This window comes from Bos javanicus, chromosome 5, assembly GCF_032452875.1.
Source record: "Bos javanicus breed banteng chromosome 5, ARS-OSU_banteng_1.0, whole genome shotgun sequence".
NCBI lineage: Eukaryota > Metazoa > Chordata > Mammalia > Artiodactyla > Bovidae > Bos > Bos javanicus.
Genome location: NC_083872.1, coordinates 114,452,197 through 114,473,869, shown reverse-complemented (window position 1 = coordinate 114,473,869; position 21,673 = coordinate 114,452,197). Strand labels below are relative to the sequence as shown.

The 21,673-nt window shown below is 59.4% G+C and overlaps 1 protein-coding gene across 2 annotated transcripts in view; it reads left to right on the top strand.

Moving 5' to 3' along the window:
- The window catches only part of SCUBE1 (signal peptide, CUB domain and EGF like domain containing 1), a 128,618-nt gene that overhangs the window by 85,824 nt on the left and 21,121 nt on the right, over window positions 1-21,673 (top strand). For both annotated transcript variants that reach the window (XM_061418784.1, XM_061418785.1), the window contains 5 exons: window positions 4,579-4,695; window positions 8,573-8,695; window positions 10,894-11,010; window positions 12,952-13,074; window positions 21,495-21,614. In XM_061418784.1, the coding sequence (XP_061274768.1) occupies window positions 4,579-4,695; window positions 8,573-8,695; window positions 10,894-11,010; window positions 12,952-13,074; window positions 21,495-21,614 (600 nt within the window). The remainder of the gene's footprint in view (window positions 1-4,578; window positions 4,696-8,572; window positions 8,696-10,893; window positions 11,011-12,951; window positions 13,075-21,494; window positions 21,615-21,673) is intronic.

The following is a 21,673-nucleotide window of genomic DNA, read 5'->3' as shown; positions in this document are numbered from 1 at the left end:
CATCCTTGAGTCCAGGAGATTCTGCCCTCTGAGCCCTGGTGAGAAACCCCTACCCACCGGGCAGGCCCGTGGGAAGGGAGTTGCCCCTGGAATCACAAACCCACCTGGTGCCTCAGGGGAGACAGTCCTACCAACAGAAACCTCCCCCACAGCGAGCCGCCCCATGCAGGCCTGCAGTCCTAGCCTCCACCATCGCTTGCTTCCTAGCTGCCCTGACCCCCCTTCCCCCACGACTCCCACACTCGGCCGTCACCATCACACCAGCCTGTGCCCTGGGGACCAGCTCCCCGCAGAGGCCCGGGCGCTCTGGGGCGGCTGCACCCAGCACCCCGGCCTAGCAGGGGCCCATGAGGAAGGTCAGCCTCACTGTGGCACTTGGCGAGGGACCCCAGTGCTTACCATGGGCCTCAGGGTGACCGGGGGGTTGGGGGGCCGGCACACAGAGTGACCGGGCAGCAAGGGAGACTGGCAGCTGTGTCAGGGCCTTGCCCAGGAGTGTGGCTGTTACCCCAAAGTGTTCGGAGCCACGGAGGGCTCAGGAATCAACTGAGGGAGAGGGTTCGAGGACAGGGAGTCCACAGTGGGCTCCAGGGGACCCCTGGGGCAGAAAGGCAGGTGGGCCAGCCCTGACAGGCTGGACACATCTCAGTGGGGGCTTTGGGCTGCTCCCGCCAATGGGGTGGGGCCTTCAAGGGTCAGGGCAGACCTGGGGCTGGCAGCGTCTCTGTAGGTCACTGGGCCAAACCTGGCTCACCTGCTCAGAGCCTCTCAGGATGTCAAGGGACTTGCCCAAGCCCGCAGGACCAGCATCAGGAGTGGTGTTTTCTGCCCTTATATACCTCCTGTTTCAGCCACTACACTGTGGCTGAGACCGTCCTTCAGGCTGGACTTGGCCCCAGACCTAGGGTGGTGCACCCAGGCAGTGCCAACTCAAGGGGCCATACCACCGTCCATTCGCGTCAAACCCTGGCCAGGCTGCGGGGCAGGTCCAGCCGAGCAGCCGCCTTGGCTGCCCGGTGTCTGCCCCCTCTGCGTCCTGGGCTTGTCACAGGGCTTGGCTTGAAGCAGGGCTCCCCAGGGAAAGACTAAACACTGCCCTTTTAACCCATCTGGGTTTTCCTGCCTGCTGGAGAGGGCTGTTCACCCCCAAGTCCCTTCCCACTTCAGTCCCCCAACCCCAGGCTCAGCCTCCCCCTGGCCCAGTGGCCAACCCAACTCTGTGGGGTGAGAGTTCTCCCCACTCTCTTGGCGAGTAGGCCAGGCACTGGGGCCACCGGCTGTGCTGCGTGACCCGGGCCCCCCACCCCTGGGCCCTGCCCTCAGAAGGGCCCACGGTTGGCTGAGTGCTCGGTTGTCTTGAAATTCTTAACGATTTTTGATCAAGGGCCTTTCATTTTTATTTCACCCCGGGTCCCACAAATCATGTGCCTAATCCTGCCTAGAAAAGGTACCCACCTTCTCTGAGCCTCAGTTCCTCCACCTGCAAGAGGCCCCCCCGCTCCTGGGGCTCTGCGAGGCCTTGGAGGTTGGAGGATGAGATAGTGCGATGCCAGCTGCACGGGGCGACGCCCCGGGAGGGGCCCTTCCAGGTGGAGAGGAGAGGCTTTTAGAAAGACCCAGTGGCTGTCTTGGAGAGGCGAGTGCAGGGAGAGAGCAGAGGGCTCAAGGGTCCAACGGGAAGTCTCGAGACTCTGGGACAGCGCTCTGGGGTTTGGGGTTTGGCGTTGCCCCCTGCATCTAGCCTCCAGCCTCCTTGGCTGTGTGCGCTCCTGGGTGAGATGTGACCACAGGGCAGGTGCCCTCAGATGCCAGCTCCTTCTGGCCCCTGGGAGCCAGTGGGAGGTGGGTGAGAGCTGGAGGAGACGGCCTGTGCTGCTGGCCCAGAGCCGCTCCCTGGGCCAGAGAGCCTGCTGCCGCCTTTTGCCCTTTGCAGCTGGGGTGACCCTGTAGTCACGGGGGAGACAGGGCTGTCTGGTGTCTGCGTCTGAGGCAGCGGTGGCCTGGCGGCAGGCTGAGTAGCCCCTGGCCTTGGGGCGCAGAGAGGTGAGGCTGTCCTTCGAGGTGCTTGGAGACAGGGGGCCTGAGGGTGACCCAGGCCAGGAGCCCCACCTCGGAGCACCCGGTAGCCTCTGCTTGGAAACCCCCCTGGGATGAAGCTCTCAGTCCCACTCAGGCCAGCCTGTCAGTCCCCGGCCCCCACCGTATCGCCCAAAGGACTGGCTGTGCCTTGCTGTCAGCTTTTCCGTATGTCTCCCCCTCAGCAGTGTACATGAACCTCAGGACATGGGTGGGCACAGCAGAAAAGGGGCAGGGGCAGGTCCCTGCGTGGACAGGCTGATGGCTGGCTGCTCGCTCTGCTCACTGCTCCCCGCCTGGCACAGGGCCCGGCAGAGAAGGCCCAGAGTGAATGCCGGCTCTTAGCCTTACCATGTGAGCCCCAAGGCACTGGCTGCCCCGAGTGGGGCGGTGGTCTAGAGGAGAGGGACCACTGAGGGGTCTGTTTCTCGGGGTCACAGCCCCCAGTGCCCACGGCGCATCCCACCTCCACCACCATGGAGCCGCCCAGGTGTCCTCCCACTGACACCGCGTGAGGCCTCCCAGCTGCCCCCTTCCCTGCTCCCGGTATTCCCCCCGCCTCTCCCAGGCCTGGGCCTTGGCCACCCGCACCCAGAAAACAGGCTGTCTATGCCCTCTCCAGAGAGGGGTTCTGAAGGCAAGAAAGGCACTGGGGGGCGGGGGTACCTGGGTTCTGGGTTTGAGAGCAGGAAGCGGGATTTTCCCTCTGTAACCTCAGGAGAGGAAACTAACATTTGTTAAGCGACTACCGCAGGCTGGGCCCCAGGCTGGGTGCTGCTGAGGGTGGGGTTTCTTTGACCCCAACCTGGCCGTGGGGACAGAAGGCTCCCGTCCCTCGCCAGGCGTGGGTGCTGGGATAGAGCCCCAGGGTCTGGCCTACCTGGGTCACTCAGTGAATGACAGAGTCAGAGGCACCCCCTGGCCGCCCCGCATCCCCTGGCCCCAGGAGGCAGGTGGGTGGGGAGACGGGAGGGCCCAGGCGGTGTACGCGGCGCAGAGCTCAGCCCCTGCTAACGTTGAGGTCAGCCTGCGTGAGCAAAGCGGGGTGAGGGGCAAGGGCCTCCTTTCTGCATCTGGGCCTCAGGAGGCTCCTTGTGAGCTGGCATTGAACCGTGAGCAATGAACCTCCAAGGCAGCGGGCAGCACACTCCACAGCAAGGAGGTGGACGCCGCGCCCAGCCAGCTGGGGGCCGGGCTGTGTGGAGACAACGCCGAAAGGCTGGGGAGGGTCAGAGCCAGGAGACCAGCCTTTCAGTAGTCGGCACAGCTCGTTCTCTCACAGTGTAGACTTTAGCGTCAAGGAGCAGGTCTGGTGGCCCCCAGCAGGGCGCAGCCCCTGAGTTCAGGGTGTTCAGGATGACCCCCACTGTCAACGCCCCGCAGAATCACATGCACACAGGGAGAAAGCTGGGTTTTCTCCTCTCCCTGCTCCGCCCACCCCCAAAAGGTGAAGTTCACAGGAAAGGCATTAGCAGCAGGGACTCCTGTACGCAGTCATCCCCAAACTCCTCCTGCAGAGAGCCAACGGCCACTTGCAGGAATGCAGGCACCATGGAAGGACAGACAGAATAAACCGGTTGGGAGAAACTTCAGGGAAGAGGCCACTGGGGCCAGGCCCCCGGGGGGAGCCACAGTAGGCAGGCAGGGGATTTCCGGTTATATGAGCAGATGCCCTCAGCACTTCACTTCCTAGCCGCACAGAGGAGAGGGACGCCCACTCAGGCACAGTTCCCACAAGACCAAAGGGTGCCAGATGCCCAGGAAGAAACCTGGACTGAAAGGCCCAGGGTCCCGGGAACTAGGCCCCTCCGTGTGCCCCAGGGACCCGGGTGTGCCAGCCCCTTCCCCGGGCCTGGGGAGGCTCACTCTCACCGTACGACAGGCTCAGTGACCTCCGTGATGCCCCCAGCCACTCCAGCCCCTTTGAATTTGCAAAAGAAAAAAGAAAAACAAAAATCACTAGACTAGCTTCAAGTGGACAAAAACCAGACACCTCGGGCTTATCGCTCAGTGAGAACAGATGTGGGGCTGAAAGCCTTGTCAAGGTGACGGATGGTGTGTGGGCCCTGGGAACCTCCCCTTGCATCTCCACGGCCAGGGCCCCAAACCGCTCCATGGCTGAGACAAGCTTGGGAACCCCAGTAACAGCCAGTCTGGATTTGGAGTCTGAATCCAGGCAAGGCAAGGGTTTTTAGGAGTGTGTCCCTGGGCGGTTAACTCCCAGCCGGACCCATCGCTGCTCTGGCCCCCGCTAGTGGTATTGACCCTGTGGGCTCAGCCTCCTGCAGTTTGCAAAGCTTGCCCATCTGCCGTCATCTCAGGCAGGGGTGGTGTCATTCTCCCATTTGACAGATGGGTAGCCTGAGGTTCAGAGAGTCCCCCACTGCTAGAATTCGAACTCAGGTCTCCGGTCTCAGGAAACCTCCCCACCCACGGGTGGGGAAAGGCAGGAGGCTTCTGTCCCAGGAGACTGAGACCCTGTCTTCCTGTCTCCCTCCTCAGAGACGTGTGCGGTGAACAACGGAGGCTGCGACCGGACGTGTAAGGACACAGCCACCGGCGTGCGCTGCAGCTGCCCCGTGGGGTTCACGCTGCAGCCGGATGGGAAGACGTGCAAAGGTGAGCGCGGGCCGGCCCCCTCGCCGGCCCGGGGCGGGGCAGGCGGTGCAGGTGCACGCGGCCGCAGCGGTGAGGGTCAGAGAGGCTAAGAAGAGGGAGTCGGGCCCAGCGCTCCACAGTGGGGCTCAGGGGCCCCTGGTTCCACTGAATATCGACAAGCTTAAGTGGGGCTCTGATGTCAAAGGACGTGGCTGCACCCCGGCTTGAACAAGCGGGGTGCCTTTACTTGGGGCTTCCTGGGCCGGCAGAAGTTCCTTGTGGCCTCCCGGGAGCCAGGCGGCCACTCACCTTAGCCGGGCAAGTCTTGCAGGGCTGGGGGGCAGTGGGCCACAGGGCTCAGACCAGGACAGGACGGTCTTCTTGTCAGCACTAGACAAAAAAAGAACACTGTGCACCCGCCTCCCCGGAGGAGGGAAGGTCGGGGGCGGGGGTCTCAACTGAAGGACTAAGGATGAAAAAAAATCAGAAACGGGTTGGGAGGATCAGGAATGGGCTGGTCTGCTGGCTGCCGGAAGCCAGAGAAGAGTGAGCTTTCTCTGACTCACCCTGCCAGGAAGTGGGCAGGCCTGGAGGCCAGCGTGGAAGGGGAGAGGAACTTGAACGTCCAAAACCCAGTGGGTAAAAACATTGACAGCAGAGGCTTAGAGTAACTTTAAGGAGTCCGAGATGGGCTTTTTTGAAGCCTGCAAAAATAGACGGGGTATGACTTCCCCTCCCCAGCCACTTTGCCGGGAAGAACCTAGTGATTATTGACAGAAATAACAGTTCTTGCACCTATTTATTTGAAAATAAAGCCCTTCTGTAGCCCCCGCTCAGCCCACTTAGAGTGAGACGTGCTCCCAGTGGGCGGGTGGGCGGGCCAGGCTATCTGAGGCCTTGCACGTGGGCTTGGAGCCAGGAGGCCTGGCTCAGGTCCACTGTCCAGACCCTGCCATCCTCACTGCCCAGCAGCGTCACAACAGGCCTGGCCAGTTGCCCTTGGAGCCTGGACAGAAGGTGGTAGAATCGTGTTACTCCACACCCCTGCAAGGCCCAGCGCCAACCCAGGACCTGAGGGTGGGGCAGGCTCAGTCCTGACACAAGGCCAGGAGCTCGCCTCTGGGAGCCGACCTGTCTGGACCGGACAGGAGCCTCAGCAGTCACGTGGCCCCGGAGGAGCACTCAGGGGTGCTGAGTGCTGCCCCCTGCCCGTCCACGGCGGGCCGTGGGGCATCTGTTCTCACCCACCTTGGGGCTAGGGTAGGGGGCGTCCACACAGGGGAGGGGAGCTGTGCACACAGCCCCAGGCCCACCGGTCTGAGCCCCTGACCGTGTTTCCTGTGATTCCTCTTAAAACAACTGGGCCCTTTAACCAGAGCTGCCCCTTCGCCTTCAGCCAGACCTCCTCACTCCGCTGCCCTGGAGTCGGAGCCTCTGGTTCACTCAGGCCCCAGGTTTCTGGGCTCCTCCCCTGTGCAGGTGCAGGGCAGACCGTGAATGAAGCAGAGACTCCTTGTGCCCAGGGATTTTCTACTGAGTAAATAAGACAGAGTTTAACGTTTAAAGATCGCCAAGATAAGCATGTATCACAGACCCCTTGGTGCTGGGTAGAGAAGTCCCACGTGGCAGGAGAGCGAGGCTTGGCCTGGCCTGGACCGGGGATGGGGAGGGAAGGGGCCGGAGGAGGAGGCTCTAATCCTGGCCCCACGACTGCTGTGCAGAGGCCAGGGGTTCCAGGACCCAGAGCAGCCAGTGCGCCCAGATCTGGGGGAAGGGGTTGGCCCTTCATCCTGAGATGCTACTGGGCAGGAGCAGCATGGGCCAGGCTTTTGTTCTGAGACGGTCCCTGCCACGTTGGGGACGGGGGTGCCCGGCTGTGCCCCCTGGGTGGGATGGGCGGAGGGGGACAGGCGCAGTCGTCCGACCGTGTGTTCCTGCAGCTTACCCCTCCCCTTCCCCCACATACACTGATGCTCAAACAGTGGGGAGGCAGTGAATGTGTCACCTGGTGGCCAGGACCCCAGCCTTTCCTCCGCCTCTGACTCTTCAGTCATTCACTCATCCATTCACTCATTCGTCCAGAGCCTCGTCCTGGGCAATGCTTCTGCACAGGCCTCCTGATGGGCCCCGGGGCCGCACTTGGGAGCCCGATCTGCCAATTCTCCTCTCCCAAGGGGAGGTCCCAAGACAAGAGAGCAGTGAACTGGAGAGATTGTTCCGGGGAGGGGGGCGCTGTCCAGGCAGGAGCCAGGGGCACAGAGAAGAGGAGGGCCTGGCAGCCAGGCCAGGCAGCCGAAGGGAGGCCACGAACCTCTGCGGCCAGACAGGGGGCCTCTGGCCGCTGGCGGGCGGGGCTGGGTGCCCACAGGGAGCAGGAGGGGAGTCTTCGAGGGGCGGGAGGTGGAGGGGGGCAGAGGCACGTCAGAATGAAGGCCATTGCCCCCTCACTGTATCCGGGGCTAGAGCTGGGGACGAGTGCTCCCCCAGTATGACCCCCAAGCAACCCGCTGTACCAGCCGGGGCCTCCAGCAGACACACCTCCCACCGCCTGGCTGGTTGTCATGAGAGCCCCTTGTTATGACAGCTGACAGGCCCAGGTGGGTACCAGGGTGGGATTAGAGTCATTCCTAAGGAGGCAGGTCCTCTCTGCACATTCAATCACAGTGAATGATGCTGAGAGGTGCCTGCTAGCAGCCCAGTTTGCAGATGGGGAACCTGAGGCCCAGAGAGGTACCTTTCCCTGCCCAGGGTCACAGAGCCAAGAGGCGCCTCTGGTCTCCTGCCAGAGGCTTCTAGGCAGAACCTCCCCGGTTGTCCTGTGACCGCCCCTGCCAGGAGAGGGGCGGTGGAAGCTGAGCCTCTGTCCTGGAGAGGCCCTTACTTTGAGCTTGACACCTGCTTCCTCTGGAGGCTGCAGGGCCAGCGAGCCACACTGGAGGGACCTGTCTTTGGAGTCAGCTGGGGCTGGGCTCACGACCCGTGACCTCCCCGCTGTGAAGTGGGGACTCTGGCCCCGGCTTGTTTTGACCGTCACACGGTGACTTTTTTGCCTGAAAGCGCTTGGCCTGCTCACCAGCACGAAGTGGTACCTGGTAGGTGCCGCGACCTCCAGAGGGTCCTGCTGCTTTCTCCCGGGCGTCAGCCCCTCCTTAGGCAGCTTTGTTCCTGAAACATGGGTTCAGGTTAGGGGTGCTTGGGAGGGGTCTGCCAGGGTGCCGCCACCGCTCGTCAAGTGCTGAGTGAAGAAACAGCTCAAACTACAGGCAGACATGGGGAGGGAGAAGGGCGAGGAAGCAGGCTGGGAAGGGAGCAGCCTATGGACGCCCGCAACACCTGGGGCCAGTTGCCTCCCAGCCTCGGTCCCCTGTCTGTAAAGCTGGAGCAGTAAGCCTACTTTTTAAAGAGCTGGTTGGGCCAGCACCCTGGGGATGCGATTCCATTTCGTCCTCACGCTGTCCTTCCAAGTAGGGGCGCTTCTGATCCTTGTTCTCACAGACGGGGAGCTGAGACCAGGGGTCCGGCAGCTCAGCCGGAGTCACAGCTCTCAGGCAGTATCCACCTGCTCCAGGCCCGCTACCTCCGGGAATGGAGGGGCGTGGGGGGCGTCACTGACCCTGCTGTCTGGCTGGGGACAGCAGACATGAGTTCCCCGCCCCCTCCTGCACACACATGCCAGGCTCACCAAGTCCCCGGGTGGAGGGGGGTCTCCCCTCCGCCCACCCCCCCACAGCTGTGAGCCAGGCCCCCTTCCTGGGCCCAGCTGGGGACCTGAAGCAGCCCCCCGGGTGGGCAGCGGGCCAGTTAGGGAAGGGCAGCTCTGGGCCTCGGTCCTGCCTGCCCCTGGGGGCCCCAGCCCACACTCCTCGCCTCCCCTACACCCCCCCACCCGGGTCCGCAGACATCAACGAGTGCCTGGTCAACAACGGAGGCTGCGACCACTTCTGCCGGAACACCGTGGGCAGCTTTGAGTGCGGCTGTCGGAAGGGCTACAAGCTGCTGACCGACGAGCGGACGTGCCAAGGTGAGCCGCCCTCATCCCCGTGGGGTTCCCCTCCCCTCTCAGGTCACCCCAGCCCCCAGGAGGGGACGCAGCCTGGCCTGGGGCTTGTCCGCCATCTGGGCTGGGCCTGGGGGGCTGATCATAATTTTTCTGCCCTGAGTGAGGGCTCCTTTGTGACCCTAGGGGCCCTCAGAAGCCATCAGAAGCCTCCAGTCCAAGCCCTCCCTGATAGGGATGGCGGCTGAGGCTCGGGGAGGGGTCAGCCCCTATGCAGGTGGTCCAGTGAGTAGGTAGCAGGGCTCAGCGCCTCGGCCTGACCCCAGTCCCCGAGCACCCAGGTCACTTTCAGTGGCTTCAGAGGCAGGATGATGCCACCTGGTGGAAGGTGTCACAAATGGCAGGCGCTCCCCACCAGGCCTTCCTTGAGGTCCCCCGGGGTACCTGCTAGTATCTGGGGTAACAGGAGGAGAGATGTGGGCAGAGGTCAAGGATCACAGCCCAGGTGAGAGCCCCGAGGATGGGCAGGGGAGACAGGAGTGAAGTGCTTAGAGGATGACGTCTTCCTCCCAGAGGAGCCAGGGACGTCAGCCCACCCAGGAAGTGGCCCTGGGGCTGGGGGAGCCTGAGGGACCACAGGGAGCCCATCGAGAAGGAGACGGCTCCGGGAAGGGTGCACTCGGCGGCATCGGCCCTGGACCTGAGGCTCCCACTCTCAGTGCTGCTCAAACAGGGCCCTGAGGGGCCCGGGATGTGCGCCCCCAGCCCCCTAAGGGCCCCAAGAGAGGCGAGACCAGAGGCTGGTGAGGGCGGGTCCAGGCCAGCTCCACCTGGGGCTGCTCACATGACCTGAGCCCATCACCTGCCCTCCCGGGGCTCAGCCTCCGCATCCCTGGCCGGGCAGCCTGGCCCCAATTTCCTCTCGGGCCACAAGAGGAAGCCCAGCTTCTGTCCAGGCCCGAGCAAGGCTCCCAGGCACCCTGCTTCTCTGTGCTTGGCTGTGTTCTCAGGAGGGCTGAGGAAGCGGCCTTGATTGCATCTGCTGCTCCATGAGAGGGGCTGCAGTGGGCCATGCCAGGACCACTTGGGGCTCCGGCCGAGTCTCCTCCACCCTTGTCCGGAGCCATCTCTCCACGGCCTGAGCTCTGGCCCCAGATATGCTCCAGCACAACCCCTGGGTCCCCAGCTCCAGCGGGGAGGGGTCTAGGCCTCTCTGCTTGGCTACTTGGCACTCAGGGCCCCTGGGAAGGGCACCCCAGCCCCCCTGAGCCCCACCCAATCCCTGGCAATCAGGTGCTGCCACCACCCCCCCCAGCCTTTGCCTGGAGTGCCCTTCCCACACAGGCACCAGGGGATCTTCTCAGTACCCCACCTTTGCCCAGAGTTTCCTTCCCACACAGGCACCAGGGGATCTTCCCAGATCCCCACAGCCCGGGAGGAACCTCATCTTCCCTTGAGCGCCCACAGTGATCTGCTGCTTGTACTTGTGTTATTACAAACGCACATGTGTCATGAGGACATCTGGGGTCACGTGAGCAGCATGTTCAGAGGAGAGGCAGGTCAGCGCCTGCCTTGCCGTCTGGCCCCCGTCACCTGTCCCACGGGGCCCATCTCCCTCAGAACTGTGGCCAGGACAGACTTGCCTCCTGTAAACCCGAGGTTCACGTCCTCCGTTTCAGGAACAGGCCCTCTGTGACCCTCCCTCTTTCCCTTTTCACCCCGGCGAATGAATGAAACCTCACCTCCTATCAAGGCTACTCTTACTCTTCACAGGTGGCACCTTCCCCACCAGCACCCCCTTTCCACCTGTGATGTTTTCCCCAGTTTCTCTAGACACACCTTGGGGTGACAGTTCAGCTTCTCCCTCGGGCAGACCTGTCGGTTCCCTGCTGGTGTGGATTAAATATCTACCCTAATCACACCGGCGTGTGAGCTAATAGAGTGGCAAGGATTCAGAATAATCCCTTCTACTCAGAATATTCCTAACCTCCCCACCTCCAGAAAAGAGAGTGAGGTGGCTTCTAACCCAGGACCATGAGGTTTGTGGGGACAAAATGGAAAATCGGGCCGGGACGAGAGGTCTGAGGTTTGCCGCGAGTCGGCGCTGCGCTGAGCCGGGAGCCCCGGGACCGCTGTGCACAGATGTCCCTCTGAGTGCCGAGGCCGTGCCTCCCGCCGCACCCTAACGCTGCGCCCGGACCTTCCTCCCTGTGGCCCCACAGACATCGACGAGTGCTCCTTTGAGCGGACCTGCGACCACACCTGCATCAACTCCCCGGGCAGCTTCCAGTGTCTCTGCCACCGCGGCTACACGCTCTACGGGACCACCCACTGCGGAGGTCTGCAGCTCGCCCGCCAGGGCCACCTCCCCCCCGAGGCACGCGCCCGGCCGCACGGCCCCCCACACCGCACCCCGCACCCCTCACCCCAACCTGGACTCTTGACGGGCCTGGGAGGGCCTGGTGGGCAGAGGGGCTCAGCCAAGGGCGAGGCGGGAGGCTGGGAGGCGGGGGGCGCTGGCCTGGAAACAGCAGCCTCTGGGGAACCCCACTCAGGAAGGGAGGACAGCGGGACAGAGCACTGCACAGTCAGTTCACTCCAGTGGGGGGGCTGACAGCAGAGAGGGGCAGGCCAATGGGGGACTCCAAAGGAGGAGTGCTGGAGTGAGGATGAGGGGAGACGGGCCAGAGGGGTCGGCATGTGCAAAGGCCCTGAGGCAGAGGGAGCACAGACGGACCGAGGAGCAGCTGGTGGGGCCAGAGCCCCATGAGGGAAGGGTTAGTGCATGGTACAGAGAGGACCCAGGGTTTCGTCAGCCCCCAGGGGCCTTGAGGCTTTATTCTCAGCACAGGGAGAAGCCACTGGAGGGTCAAGGCAGGGATGTGACCTGTAAGTTCAAGTTCATATAAGGAGAGCCCTCCTGCCTCCCTGTGTTTAGGAGAGTGGAAGCCAGAGCACCCGTGAGGACACAGCTCCAGACGTGGGAGTGAGAGCCCTATGGGCTCGAGCAGGCTGGGAGGGATGTGGAGAGAGGGAGGGTTCCAGACATACGGGCATAGGGGCACGAAGGTGGGGGAGTCCAGCACAGCCCTGCATCCCGTGTCTGCTCCTGTCCTGTGACCTGGGGTAGACGCGCTTCCCCGTGGTGGGGCAGCCGTGGTGGGGCAGCCGTGGCGGTCGGGTGGGCTCAGGCACAGCTGGTGCTGCAGGGAGCTGCAGAGTTTTCTGGAGGGACTCCCAAAAGCCTGGCACCAGCTTCCACACACAGGGCTTTGGCTCAAAAGAAGGCAGGGCCTCAGGGAGACTTCCCAGGGCCCCGGGGCCCTGTGCGGGAAGGGGAAAGGGCTGGGAAGGGCATGTCCAAAGTCCTGCGCTGGGATGAGGCCTCAGGACCCCGGGGCCGGTGCTGGGCGCTCCCAGCCCCTCCAAACCTGCCCACAGCTCTGTTTTGTGCCACCTCTCTGCCCCACCCCGAGTCTGGGCTCAGCTGCCCAAGTTCGGCAAACCACTGAGGTTCCTAGGGGAGGATGTGTGTTGGTGTCTGTGGGAGCCCTGTGTGTGTGTACACACGTGTGTAAGCTCACTTGTGTGTCATATGCCGTGAGTGTGTGTGCGAGCTCACATATGTGTCACGTGCCCTGTGTGTGTCTCTCTGTGTGTGCACGTGTGTATGTGCAATCTCATGTGTGTGCCATGCGGCCTGTGTGTGTTTCTGTGTGTGTGTGCATGCATGTGTGTGCAAGCTCACGTGTGTCACATGCCCCGTGTGTGTCTCTATGTGTGCACTTGTGTATGTGCGATCTCATATGTGTGCCATGAGCCCTGTGTGTGTGTTTCTCTGTGTGTGTCTGTGTGTGTGTGCGTGCACACATGTGCGAGCTCACATGTGTGTCACGTGTCCTGTGTGTGTGTGTGTGCATGCACATGTGTGCGAGCTCACATGTGTGTCACATGCCCTGTGTGTGTCTCTGTGTGTGTGCACGTGTGTATGTACAATCTCACGTGTGTGCCATGTGCCCTGTGTGTGTGTCTGTGTATGCATGCATGTGTGCGAGCTCACGTGTGTCACATGCCCTGTGTGTGTCTATGTGTGTGCGTGCACACACGTGCGAGCTCACGTGTGTGTCACGTGCAGCCGCCTGTCTGCATCCAGTGAGAGCCTCAGGCGAGGGTCAGGGTCAGGGGATTCTCGGCCCCCCGCCCTGGTGGGTCCTGCCCTGCCGGCCCCGAGGGTGCCCGTCCAGCCCCACTCCTGCCCTTACGCCTGCCTGTGCCTCCAGATGTGGACGAGTGCAGCATGAACAACGGCAGCTGCGACCAGGGCTGTGTCAACACCAAGGGCGGCTACGAATGCGTCTGCCCCCCGGGGAGGCGCCTGCACTGGAACCGCAAGGACTGCGTGGGTGAGTGCCCGGGGAGCGCGCTCCTGGGCAGGTGCTCTGCTGCTCGCGGGCGGCTGATGGGACGGAGGCTGGAGGAAGGAGAGGGGTGCGCGGGGGAGGGCACACTGGGTGTCAGCCCAGGGCACAGAAACGGAGGCCCGGGGGTCAGCGTGTGCTGACGCAGGAGCAGTGAGTCAGCACGCAGACGGAGCGCCATGTGGAGGCCTCAGCTACACGCCCCCCTTGTCCTGCCGAGGAAGCTGGTGGCGGGGAGGGGGTTACCCGGGCTGCAGCAGCACCGGAGCCTGGACTGGGGAGCACCTGGGTCTTTGCAAGCTGGCTACTTGCTCAGGGCCGCCGGCCCCGCAGTGTCTGGCGAGGAGGACCTCCTGGAGAGCGGGGGCTTTGTGCCCCCTCTGCGGGTGGGCTCTGGGGCCCAGGCCCCTCCAGGCTGAGTGCTAGGCAGGCCCCCACCTCACAGGTTCCATAAACACATACTGACTACTTGCTGCGTGCTGGGCCTCTCCTGGGAGCTGGCCCTGTCCTGGGTGCTGGGCCTGTCCTGGGTGCTGGGCCTCTCCTGGGAGCTGGCCCTGTCCTGGGCGCTGGGCCTGTCCTGGGTGCTGGGGTTATGTCCCCGGCACAGCTTTCAGGGCCTTGTCCTGCCATGCTCTCACATCCCCTGGGCCACCAGAGTTAAGCCTTTGATTTTATTTTTCATCAGTAAGTCCTTTACTTATCTGGCTGTGCTGGGTGATGGTTGCAGCGTGTGGGATCTTCAGTCTTCACTGTGGCACGCAGACTCTTAGCTGTGGCATGTGGGATCCAGTTCCCTGACCAGTTCCCTCCCCTGCACTGGGAGCCCGGAGTCTTACCCACTGGACCACCAGGGAAGTCCCAAGTTAAGCCTTTTAAATCTAAGTCAACGTTCGTCCCTCTCAGCTCAGAGCCCTCCAGTGAGTCCTCTTCACGCAGAAGCAAAGCCAGGCTCCTAGAGCGGCCCAGAGGCTGCTCCCCCGCCACGCCCCCACTCACTCTCCACCCTCACCATCCCCCCGACTGCCCACGCTGGCCTCCCTGACCTCGAAGGCCCAGTGCCCCCGTGCACGGTCTCTTCTCTCGGCCTGGAGGACTCTACTCCTTGCAAGCGTCTGCTGAGTGGGGCGGGGCGGGCGGGACTTGCTGACCACAAACCAGAGCACAGCAGCAGCCCCGACTGTGCCCCTCCCAACACCGCCCTTCCTTTTTTCCTCCCGTGGCACTTCACACCAGCCAGACGTCCTGTGCTCATCAGAGGGCCTGCTGGGTGCTGTCAGCCGGTCCTCGCTGGACACGCTCTGCACACGCGGGCAGGCATTTTTGCTTGTCTTGTCCACGCTGTCTTCCCAGCACCTGGAACAGAGCCTGACAGCCGTGGGCACTCAGTACGTGTTGATTGGGTGCGTGACAGTGTCCAAGAATGGATGCCACCCCTCAGTACCTGAAACCAAGCAGCTGAACTTATTGCTCACTTCAGGAAGAACTGCCCTGCTGTCCAGGCAGGGTCTTGCTGAGCAAAGCAAACCCTCTGGTTTTGTCTAGAGTCTAGGGGAAGAGCTTTCACGGGGTTGTGTTGATCAGAGGCAGTATTAGGGGGTGTCAGTCTGAGGAGCACACCTTTGTGGGGTCTGGGGGTGGAGCCTGGGCTGACACTAGCCTTAGAAGCCTGACCACTCAGTGAAGTGGCCAAGAGTTGGCTGACTTTGGTTGTCATCAATTGATGGGCTTTCCGAGGCATGTCCACTGATAACAAGGGTCGTGTGAGGGCCAGTATTTACCGGTGACCAGAGCTATCAGGTACAGGCTTTCTCTAGGGATATGAGGACATTTCTTTTTTCTTTTTAATTCTCAGTCTCCATTTTGGTCGTCTCTCAATCAGAGCTGCAGGAGGGGCCACCAGGGTTTGTCTAGTAGACCTGGAGTGAGGAGACAGACGGTGTGACAGCAGGCATTGCTAGAAGGTCCTGGAAGCTCCTCTAGAACTGTGATTTAAGAATTCCCAGGGTGGACCGGGAAAACGGTACCCCCAGCTCCCACTCCTATGGTATGCAGGCCGCTCTTTCCTGGAGCCTCCGTGTTGACTGTCCCACCTCACCTCTGCTGTGAATCCAGCTTCAGAATCACGGGCACAGACTCCCCTGGCTGCCCAGAAGAAGATTCCAGGTGCTATTATTACCACAACTACCCCCCGTGCCATGCCCCAGGCTGGACTATTTGCTGCATCTCCCAAAGTGAGGGGCACACTTTTGATGACCATGGGAGCCGTCCAGTCCCGAGGGATGCGGCCCAGAGCCTCCTCGGTCTGCTTCACCAGGTTATATCATTACGTCTCTCGGAAGGTGTTCTACCCTCGGAGGCTTGGCAAGGAGGCATCATTCACTGAGGCTCCTGGGGAGTCATTTGTTGTTACAGCCCAGAGCCCCGCAGGGCAGTAAGCTGAGGTGGCACCATGAGTCAGACTTCTGAATGGGACGTGCGGTCAACCTCGTGAAGCTGTAGGCATGCTGTCTGTGAGCGGTGTTGTGAGACAGCTGAATTGACCTCTCCAGGTCCAGGGGCATTTTGCTTCATTTTATGCATTGTCTACAAGCAGGATCATACTTAATTAGGCTTCTGAGAGTGCTTTGTGGCTTCCCTGTAGCTCAGCTGGTGAAGAATCCGCCTGCAATGCAGGAGACCCCAGTTTTATTCCTGGGTCAGAAAGATCCCCTGGAGAAGGGATGAGTTACCTACTCCAGTATTCTTGGGCTTCCCTGGTGGCTCAGACAGTAAAGAATCAACCTTCAATGCAGGAGACCTGGGTTCGATCCCTGGGTTGGGAAGATCCCCTAGAGGAGGGCATGGCAGCCTGCTCTAATATTCTTGCCTGGAGAATTCCCATGGACAGAGGAACCTGGTGGGCTATAGTCCATGGGGTTGCAAAAAGTCAGACACGACTGAGCGACTGAGCACAGCATACTTAACACCATTTTTCAATATTGGCTTCCCTAGCAATAGCTTGGGAGAACCAATTTAAAGGATCAGGCTGTTGGTTATCACTTAGTACAGCCTAGATCTAGATGAGTTATTATTTGTAAGGGAAACATGACAGGAGAAGTCAGAACTGCACACCCTTAGATGTGTAATGTGGGAAAACGTGACCGAAGGGATGAGGAACAAAGGAACGCAAAAGCGTATGTGGAAATCAGTGGCTGCAAACATCTAGGAGAATTCATTCCAGCAGTCTTAGACACAAGCCTCCACCCTGCGTGGCCATCGGCCAGTTCTGACAATCTTGCTTAACAACCAGTTTCCGTGAACTGCTTTTGGAGGTTCTCTGAAAAACCTCAGACCTCTAAATGGTTGCTTTACAGTAAGTTCTGAAAAACGTCGTTTTTATTTTTCAAGAAAATTAGGGGTAATAACGACCATGAAGTTTATGAGTAACTCATGAATAACTTTCCCAGTAAAATGTGTCTATATGTTCCTAAGCACATTAGTTTAAATATCCCAAATAAGGAATTTGGGGATAATATTTTGATAATATTTCAGTACTGTTTTTTTTCAACAAGAGCCTGTTTCAGTTCATCCAGAAAGTAAATATACTATTACTCGGACATATTTGTAGCCATGAAGTGCATCTGCAGATGCTCAGAGGGCCCCTGAGGGCGTGGTTCCAGCCTGCGTCCCATCTTTACACTTTCCCCAGGATTCTGACGGTCACGGCCACACCATGACCTGGCCATGTCCTCTCCCCTGAAAGAGCCTCTCACCCACACTATCTCATTGCCACCACCAGTCTGTCCCTACAAGGAAGGAAGAGCGGTCTTAGGACCATGCTCGCAGACACCTGCGGGAGCTGGTCTGGTGGTCCCAGGGGTCGCCTGGCTCCACCTGGCTCACCCTTCATGGGTCTTGAAAGGTGATTGCTCGCCGTGCTCCGTGATAGAGTCGGAGGCCGGACACAGACGTGCTCCGTGATAGTGTCGGAGGCCGGACACAGCCGTGCTCCGTGATAGAGTCGGAGGCCGGACACAGCCGTGCTCCGTGATAGAGTCGGAGGCCGGACACAGCGGTGCTCCGTGATAGAGTCGGAGGCCGGACACAGCGGTGCTCCGTGATAGAGTCGGAGGCCGGACACAGCCGTGCTCCGTGATAGAGTCGGAGGCCGGACACAGCCATGCTCCGTGATAGAGTCGGAGGCCGGACACAGCGTGTGGCGGAGCCCCTGGTGCCCTTGGTCCTGCCCGAGGACTTTGGCCTGAGCAGCAGCATCACATGACGATCCGAAAAACATTTCCTCTAACGTCCGTTGAAGGCAGGAGGAGAAGGGGATGACAGAGGATGAGATGGTTGGATGGCATCACCGACTCAATGGACATGAGTTTGAGTAAACTCCGGGAGTTGGTGATGGACAAGGAGGCCCGGCGTGCTACAGTCCATGGGGTCGAAAAGAGTAGGACACAACTGAGCAACTGAATTGAACTGAACTGGGATATGCACGAATCCTCCAGCCTGGAGGAGCTCCGATTGGCTCTAAGCCTGAACCTGCGGCCTGTCTAGCGTGTTAAGTTCCTAAACAGAATAGGCAAAGATGCACACAGGTGGATGCCACCTTAGGATGCTCTGAAAACAGAGACGTTTCCTGCCCATAATCAGAGATGGACGTTCAGTTCAGTCGCCGAGTCGTATCCGACTCCTTGCGACCCCGTGGACCACAGCACGCCAGGCCTCCCTGTCCATCACCAACTCCCAGAGTTTACTCACACTCATGTCCATTGAGTCAGTGATGCCATCCAACCATCTCATCCTCTGTCCTCCCCTTCTCCTCCTGCCTTCAATCTTTCCCAACGTCAGGGTCTTTTCCAATGAGTCAGTTCTTTGCATCAGGTGGCCAAAGTATTGGAGCTTCAGCTTCACCACCAGTCCTTCCAATGAATATTCAGGGTTGGACTGGATATGAATCTTAGGATGTCTTAATTTTTATTCATAAGTCCTATCAGCAAAAACCTGTTAAGTTGGGGTTTGATGTGGACCATCCACAAGGTCTGTTCTGTGTATGAATCCTTGGGAAGTACAGACACACGAAGGTGAGTGTCTCCTCCAGGAAGGGCTGGGGAGGGAATTCCCTGTGGTCCGGGGGTTAGGACTCTGCTCTTTCACTGCCGTGGCCCAGCTTCAGTCCTTGGTCAGGAACTAAGATCCCAAAAGCCTTGCAGTGTGGCTGAAAAAAAAAAAAAAAGGAATAGGTACAAGAGTTGCTCAATGGTGGTGTGAGGAACCAGACACCATAAGGAGTTCACTGACAAGCAGAAAAAGTACTTTTTCTGCTTTTCCCAGTCACAGGAGGGATTGTGCTACATATGGTTCCCTCAGACTTGAAGGCAGTTCTAGTACAAGGTCCAGAGACGTTCTGACTACTTTATCCCAGGCTGTGATTGTTCTGAGGCAGGGGGGACAAGCCTTCCTCACAGATGCATCCCGTGTTGTTGAGTTTGTCCCAAGAGCCTGGCCTAATCTTTGCATGTTGATACCAAAAAAAAAAAAGAGGTTTATAGTAATCTGGACTCTTCCTGGGCTCTGCTCCAGTTGTTCTGTGGATGCTGTGGCAAGTTTGCCTCGGGGATTCTGTTTTTTGATCATACATAAGAGAGGTATGTTAAGGCTCCCATCGGCGATGATCTGAATCAGGGGGAGGAGGATTTTCTGAGACTTCAAAAAATAACCCCTCAGGTGACTTTCAGCTGCCAGTTCCATTTGCAGGGTAGGTCCCTCCGCACATGCCGGGGCTTTGACTCAGGGAAAGGAGGCTCATCTGATGACGTCCCAAAGGAGCAGGTGTGGGCTGGGACTCAGGAAGGAGCTGACGATGGTCAGAAAGGCCCACTGCTGAGTGGTTTTAATAAACCAAAGCAAATCAGGTTCATTGTCCCCTCGAGCCTCCTAAGCTCCCAGATTTTCAAATCTGCCTCTTCCCTACTTTCTATCATATTCTCTCACAACCAGGTATTCTTACTTTAAGGCAAATGTACATTTTTCCTCCTTTTTAATTTATTGCTATTTTGGGGGGCTGCAAAATCACTGCAGATGGTGACTGCAGCCATGAAATTAAAATACACTTGCTCCTTGGAAGAAAAGTTATGACCAACTTAGAGAGCATATTAAAAAGCAGAGACATTACTTTGCCAACAAAGGTCTGTCTAGTCAAGGCTATGGTTTTTCCAGTGGTCATGTTTGGATGTGAGAGTTGGACAAAGAAAGCTGAGCACCAAAGAACTGATGCTTTTGAACTGTGGTGTTGGAGAAGACTCTTGAGAGTCCCTTGGACTGCAAGCAGATCCAATCAGTCCATCCTAAAGGAGATCAGTCCTGAATATTCATTGGAAGGACTGATGTTGAAGCTGAAACTCCAATACTTTGGCCACCTGATGCAAAGAACTGACTCGTTTGAAAAGACCCTGATGCTGGGAAAGATTGAAGGCAGGAGGAAAAGGGGACAACAGAGGATGAGATAGTTGGATGGCATCACCGACTAGATGGACATGAGTTTGAGTGAACTCTGGGTGTTGGTGATGGACAGGGAGGCCTGGAGTACTGCAGTCCATGGGGTCACAAAGAATCGGACACGACTGAGCAACTGAACTGAACTGAGTTTGCCTTCCCTCTTGTTTTTTGTGTGCTGTGCTAAGTGGCTTCAGTCATGTCCAACTCTTTGCAACCCTATGGACTATAGCCCACCAGGCTCCTCAGTCCATGGGATTCTCCAACCAAGAGTACTAGAGTGGGTTGCCATGCCATTTTCCAGGGGATTTTTCCAACCCAGGGATAGAACCTGCGTCTCTTGTGTCTGCTGCATTGGCAGGCAGGTTCTTTATCCCTAGCACCACCTGGGAAGCGACTTTAAACTTCTTTCTGAGGGTTTCCATGTTCTGAGGTGGTTGGGATGGATGATCGGCATGGTGGACTCAGGTCTCCCCTGGATGCGAGCTGAGCAAGCTAGCCCGGCCCTGTTCTGTGGGCACCCACAGGAGACATGAGACCCCCGGATCAGAGTCTGAGGGTTTCTGAGCTCACAGCTCAGCAAGCAGCCCCCTAGGTGTCATCCACCCAGAGAATGCTATGCAGACAGGGAGCTTACATCCCAGCTGAAGGACACACAGCTTGGGGAACTCACCACTCGATATTACAGTGAACGGAAGCCAGGCTGCTCTTGTCTGGAGGGAGATGAGACCTCACTCCTAGAGGTTGCTCACTGCAAACAAACCCCCGAGAAATGGCCCTGGAAGAGATCCAGCAGTGCTCTGCATCCTCTGTGTCCCCACAAGGATGTGCGGGCACGTGCAGGGCAGGGGCGGTGGCCACCCGCACACGGGAAAGCCGTGTGGTTCGTCTGCAGTTGTTGACGACCCCCTCTAGGAAGTTGGAGCAAGTACAGGGAACTGCCAGGGGCTGATGTCTGCCTTGGAAGGTTCGGGGTGGATGGTCGTCCGCTGTTTCTTAACCAGAGAGAACACTGGCTTGTCCAGCGGCCCTTTCGGTTTGGATTATCTGCAGGTGTTTTTGTTCATAGCTTCTTGGTTCTTTGGGAACGGGGACTCCTGGTCTTGTGTTTATTTGGGAGCTGGATGTTTTATCTGGAGAGCCATGAGTTTGTTTTTATTTCTAGATGGTTTACCTTCTAAGACCCCTCTTGAAAATGTTTAGGCACATGTTGAAGCTCATGCAAACTGGCAATTCCCCATGGCAGTGTCTTAATCCAGCTAAGTCTCCTGTGTGCACCCGTTCTCGGGGCGACTCCACCACTGATGATGGGCTCAGAGGGTGGCACTCCCGGAGGCAGGTGTCACCGATCAAGTCTAGAAGGTCCTGTGAGGCCAGTTCTCCTGTCTGCCTTGCCTACAGAACGGTCAGTCTTCTTCCTAGGGGTCTGGGGAAAATGTTTAATCCCCAAAAGATAAACACGTGAGAAACTCTGAAGAGCTCGGTTCAGGACATCTTCACACACCTAGTGGATGTGCCTGGGGTCTGCCCCAGAGCGGGGTTCCCAGTGGCCCTCCCATGCTTCGAGGTCGGTCTCTACCAAAAAGCCCATGTCCATTTTCAGCCATTCCTTTCCCCCGATGGGCAGGGACCCCTGCTGGAGAGGGTCCAACCCCGCCCTCAGGTCTGGGCACACAGTGTGACCCTTCTCACAGATAGCATGGACTGATGTTGGGGGAGCGAGCCTCTCCCTGGGCCCAGGGTCCCCCCGCGTCCAAACGGATGTGGACTCTGCCGTCTCGCAGCCCCCTCCCACCCAGACGGTCTGGCCAGGGCACCGCCGGGCGGTGGGAGTTCCTCTTGGTTCACGCTCAGGGGCCTGCTGGCTCCCAAAGGCCTTCCCCCACCCCTCAAGCCCTCTCGTGTGTCCTCCTTCTCCCCAGAGACGGGCAGGTGCCTCTCCCAGGCCAAGGCCTCACCCCCGGCCCAGCTGTCCTGCGGCAAGGCGGGCAGTGTGGAGAGCTGCTCCCTTGCCTGCCCCGGCCACACACTCTTCACACCAGGTAACCGAGGCTGTCCCAGGGAGGGGGCGGCGGGGAGGGGGGCAGGGCCGCATCCCCCG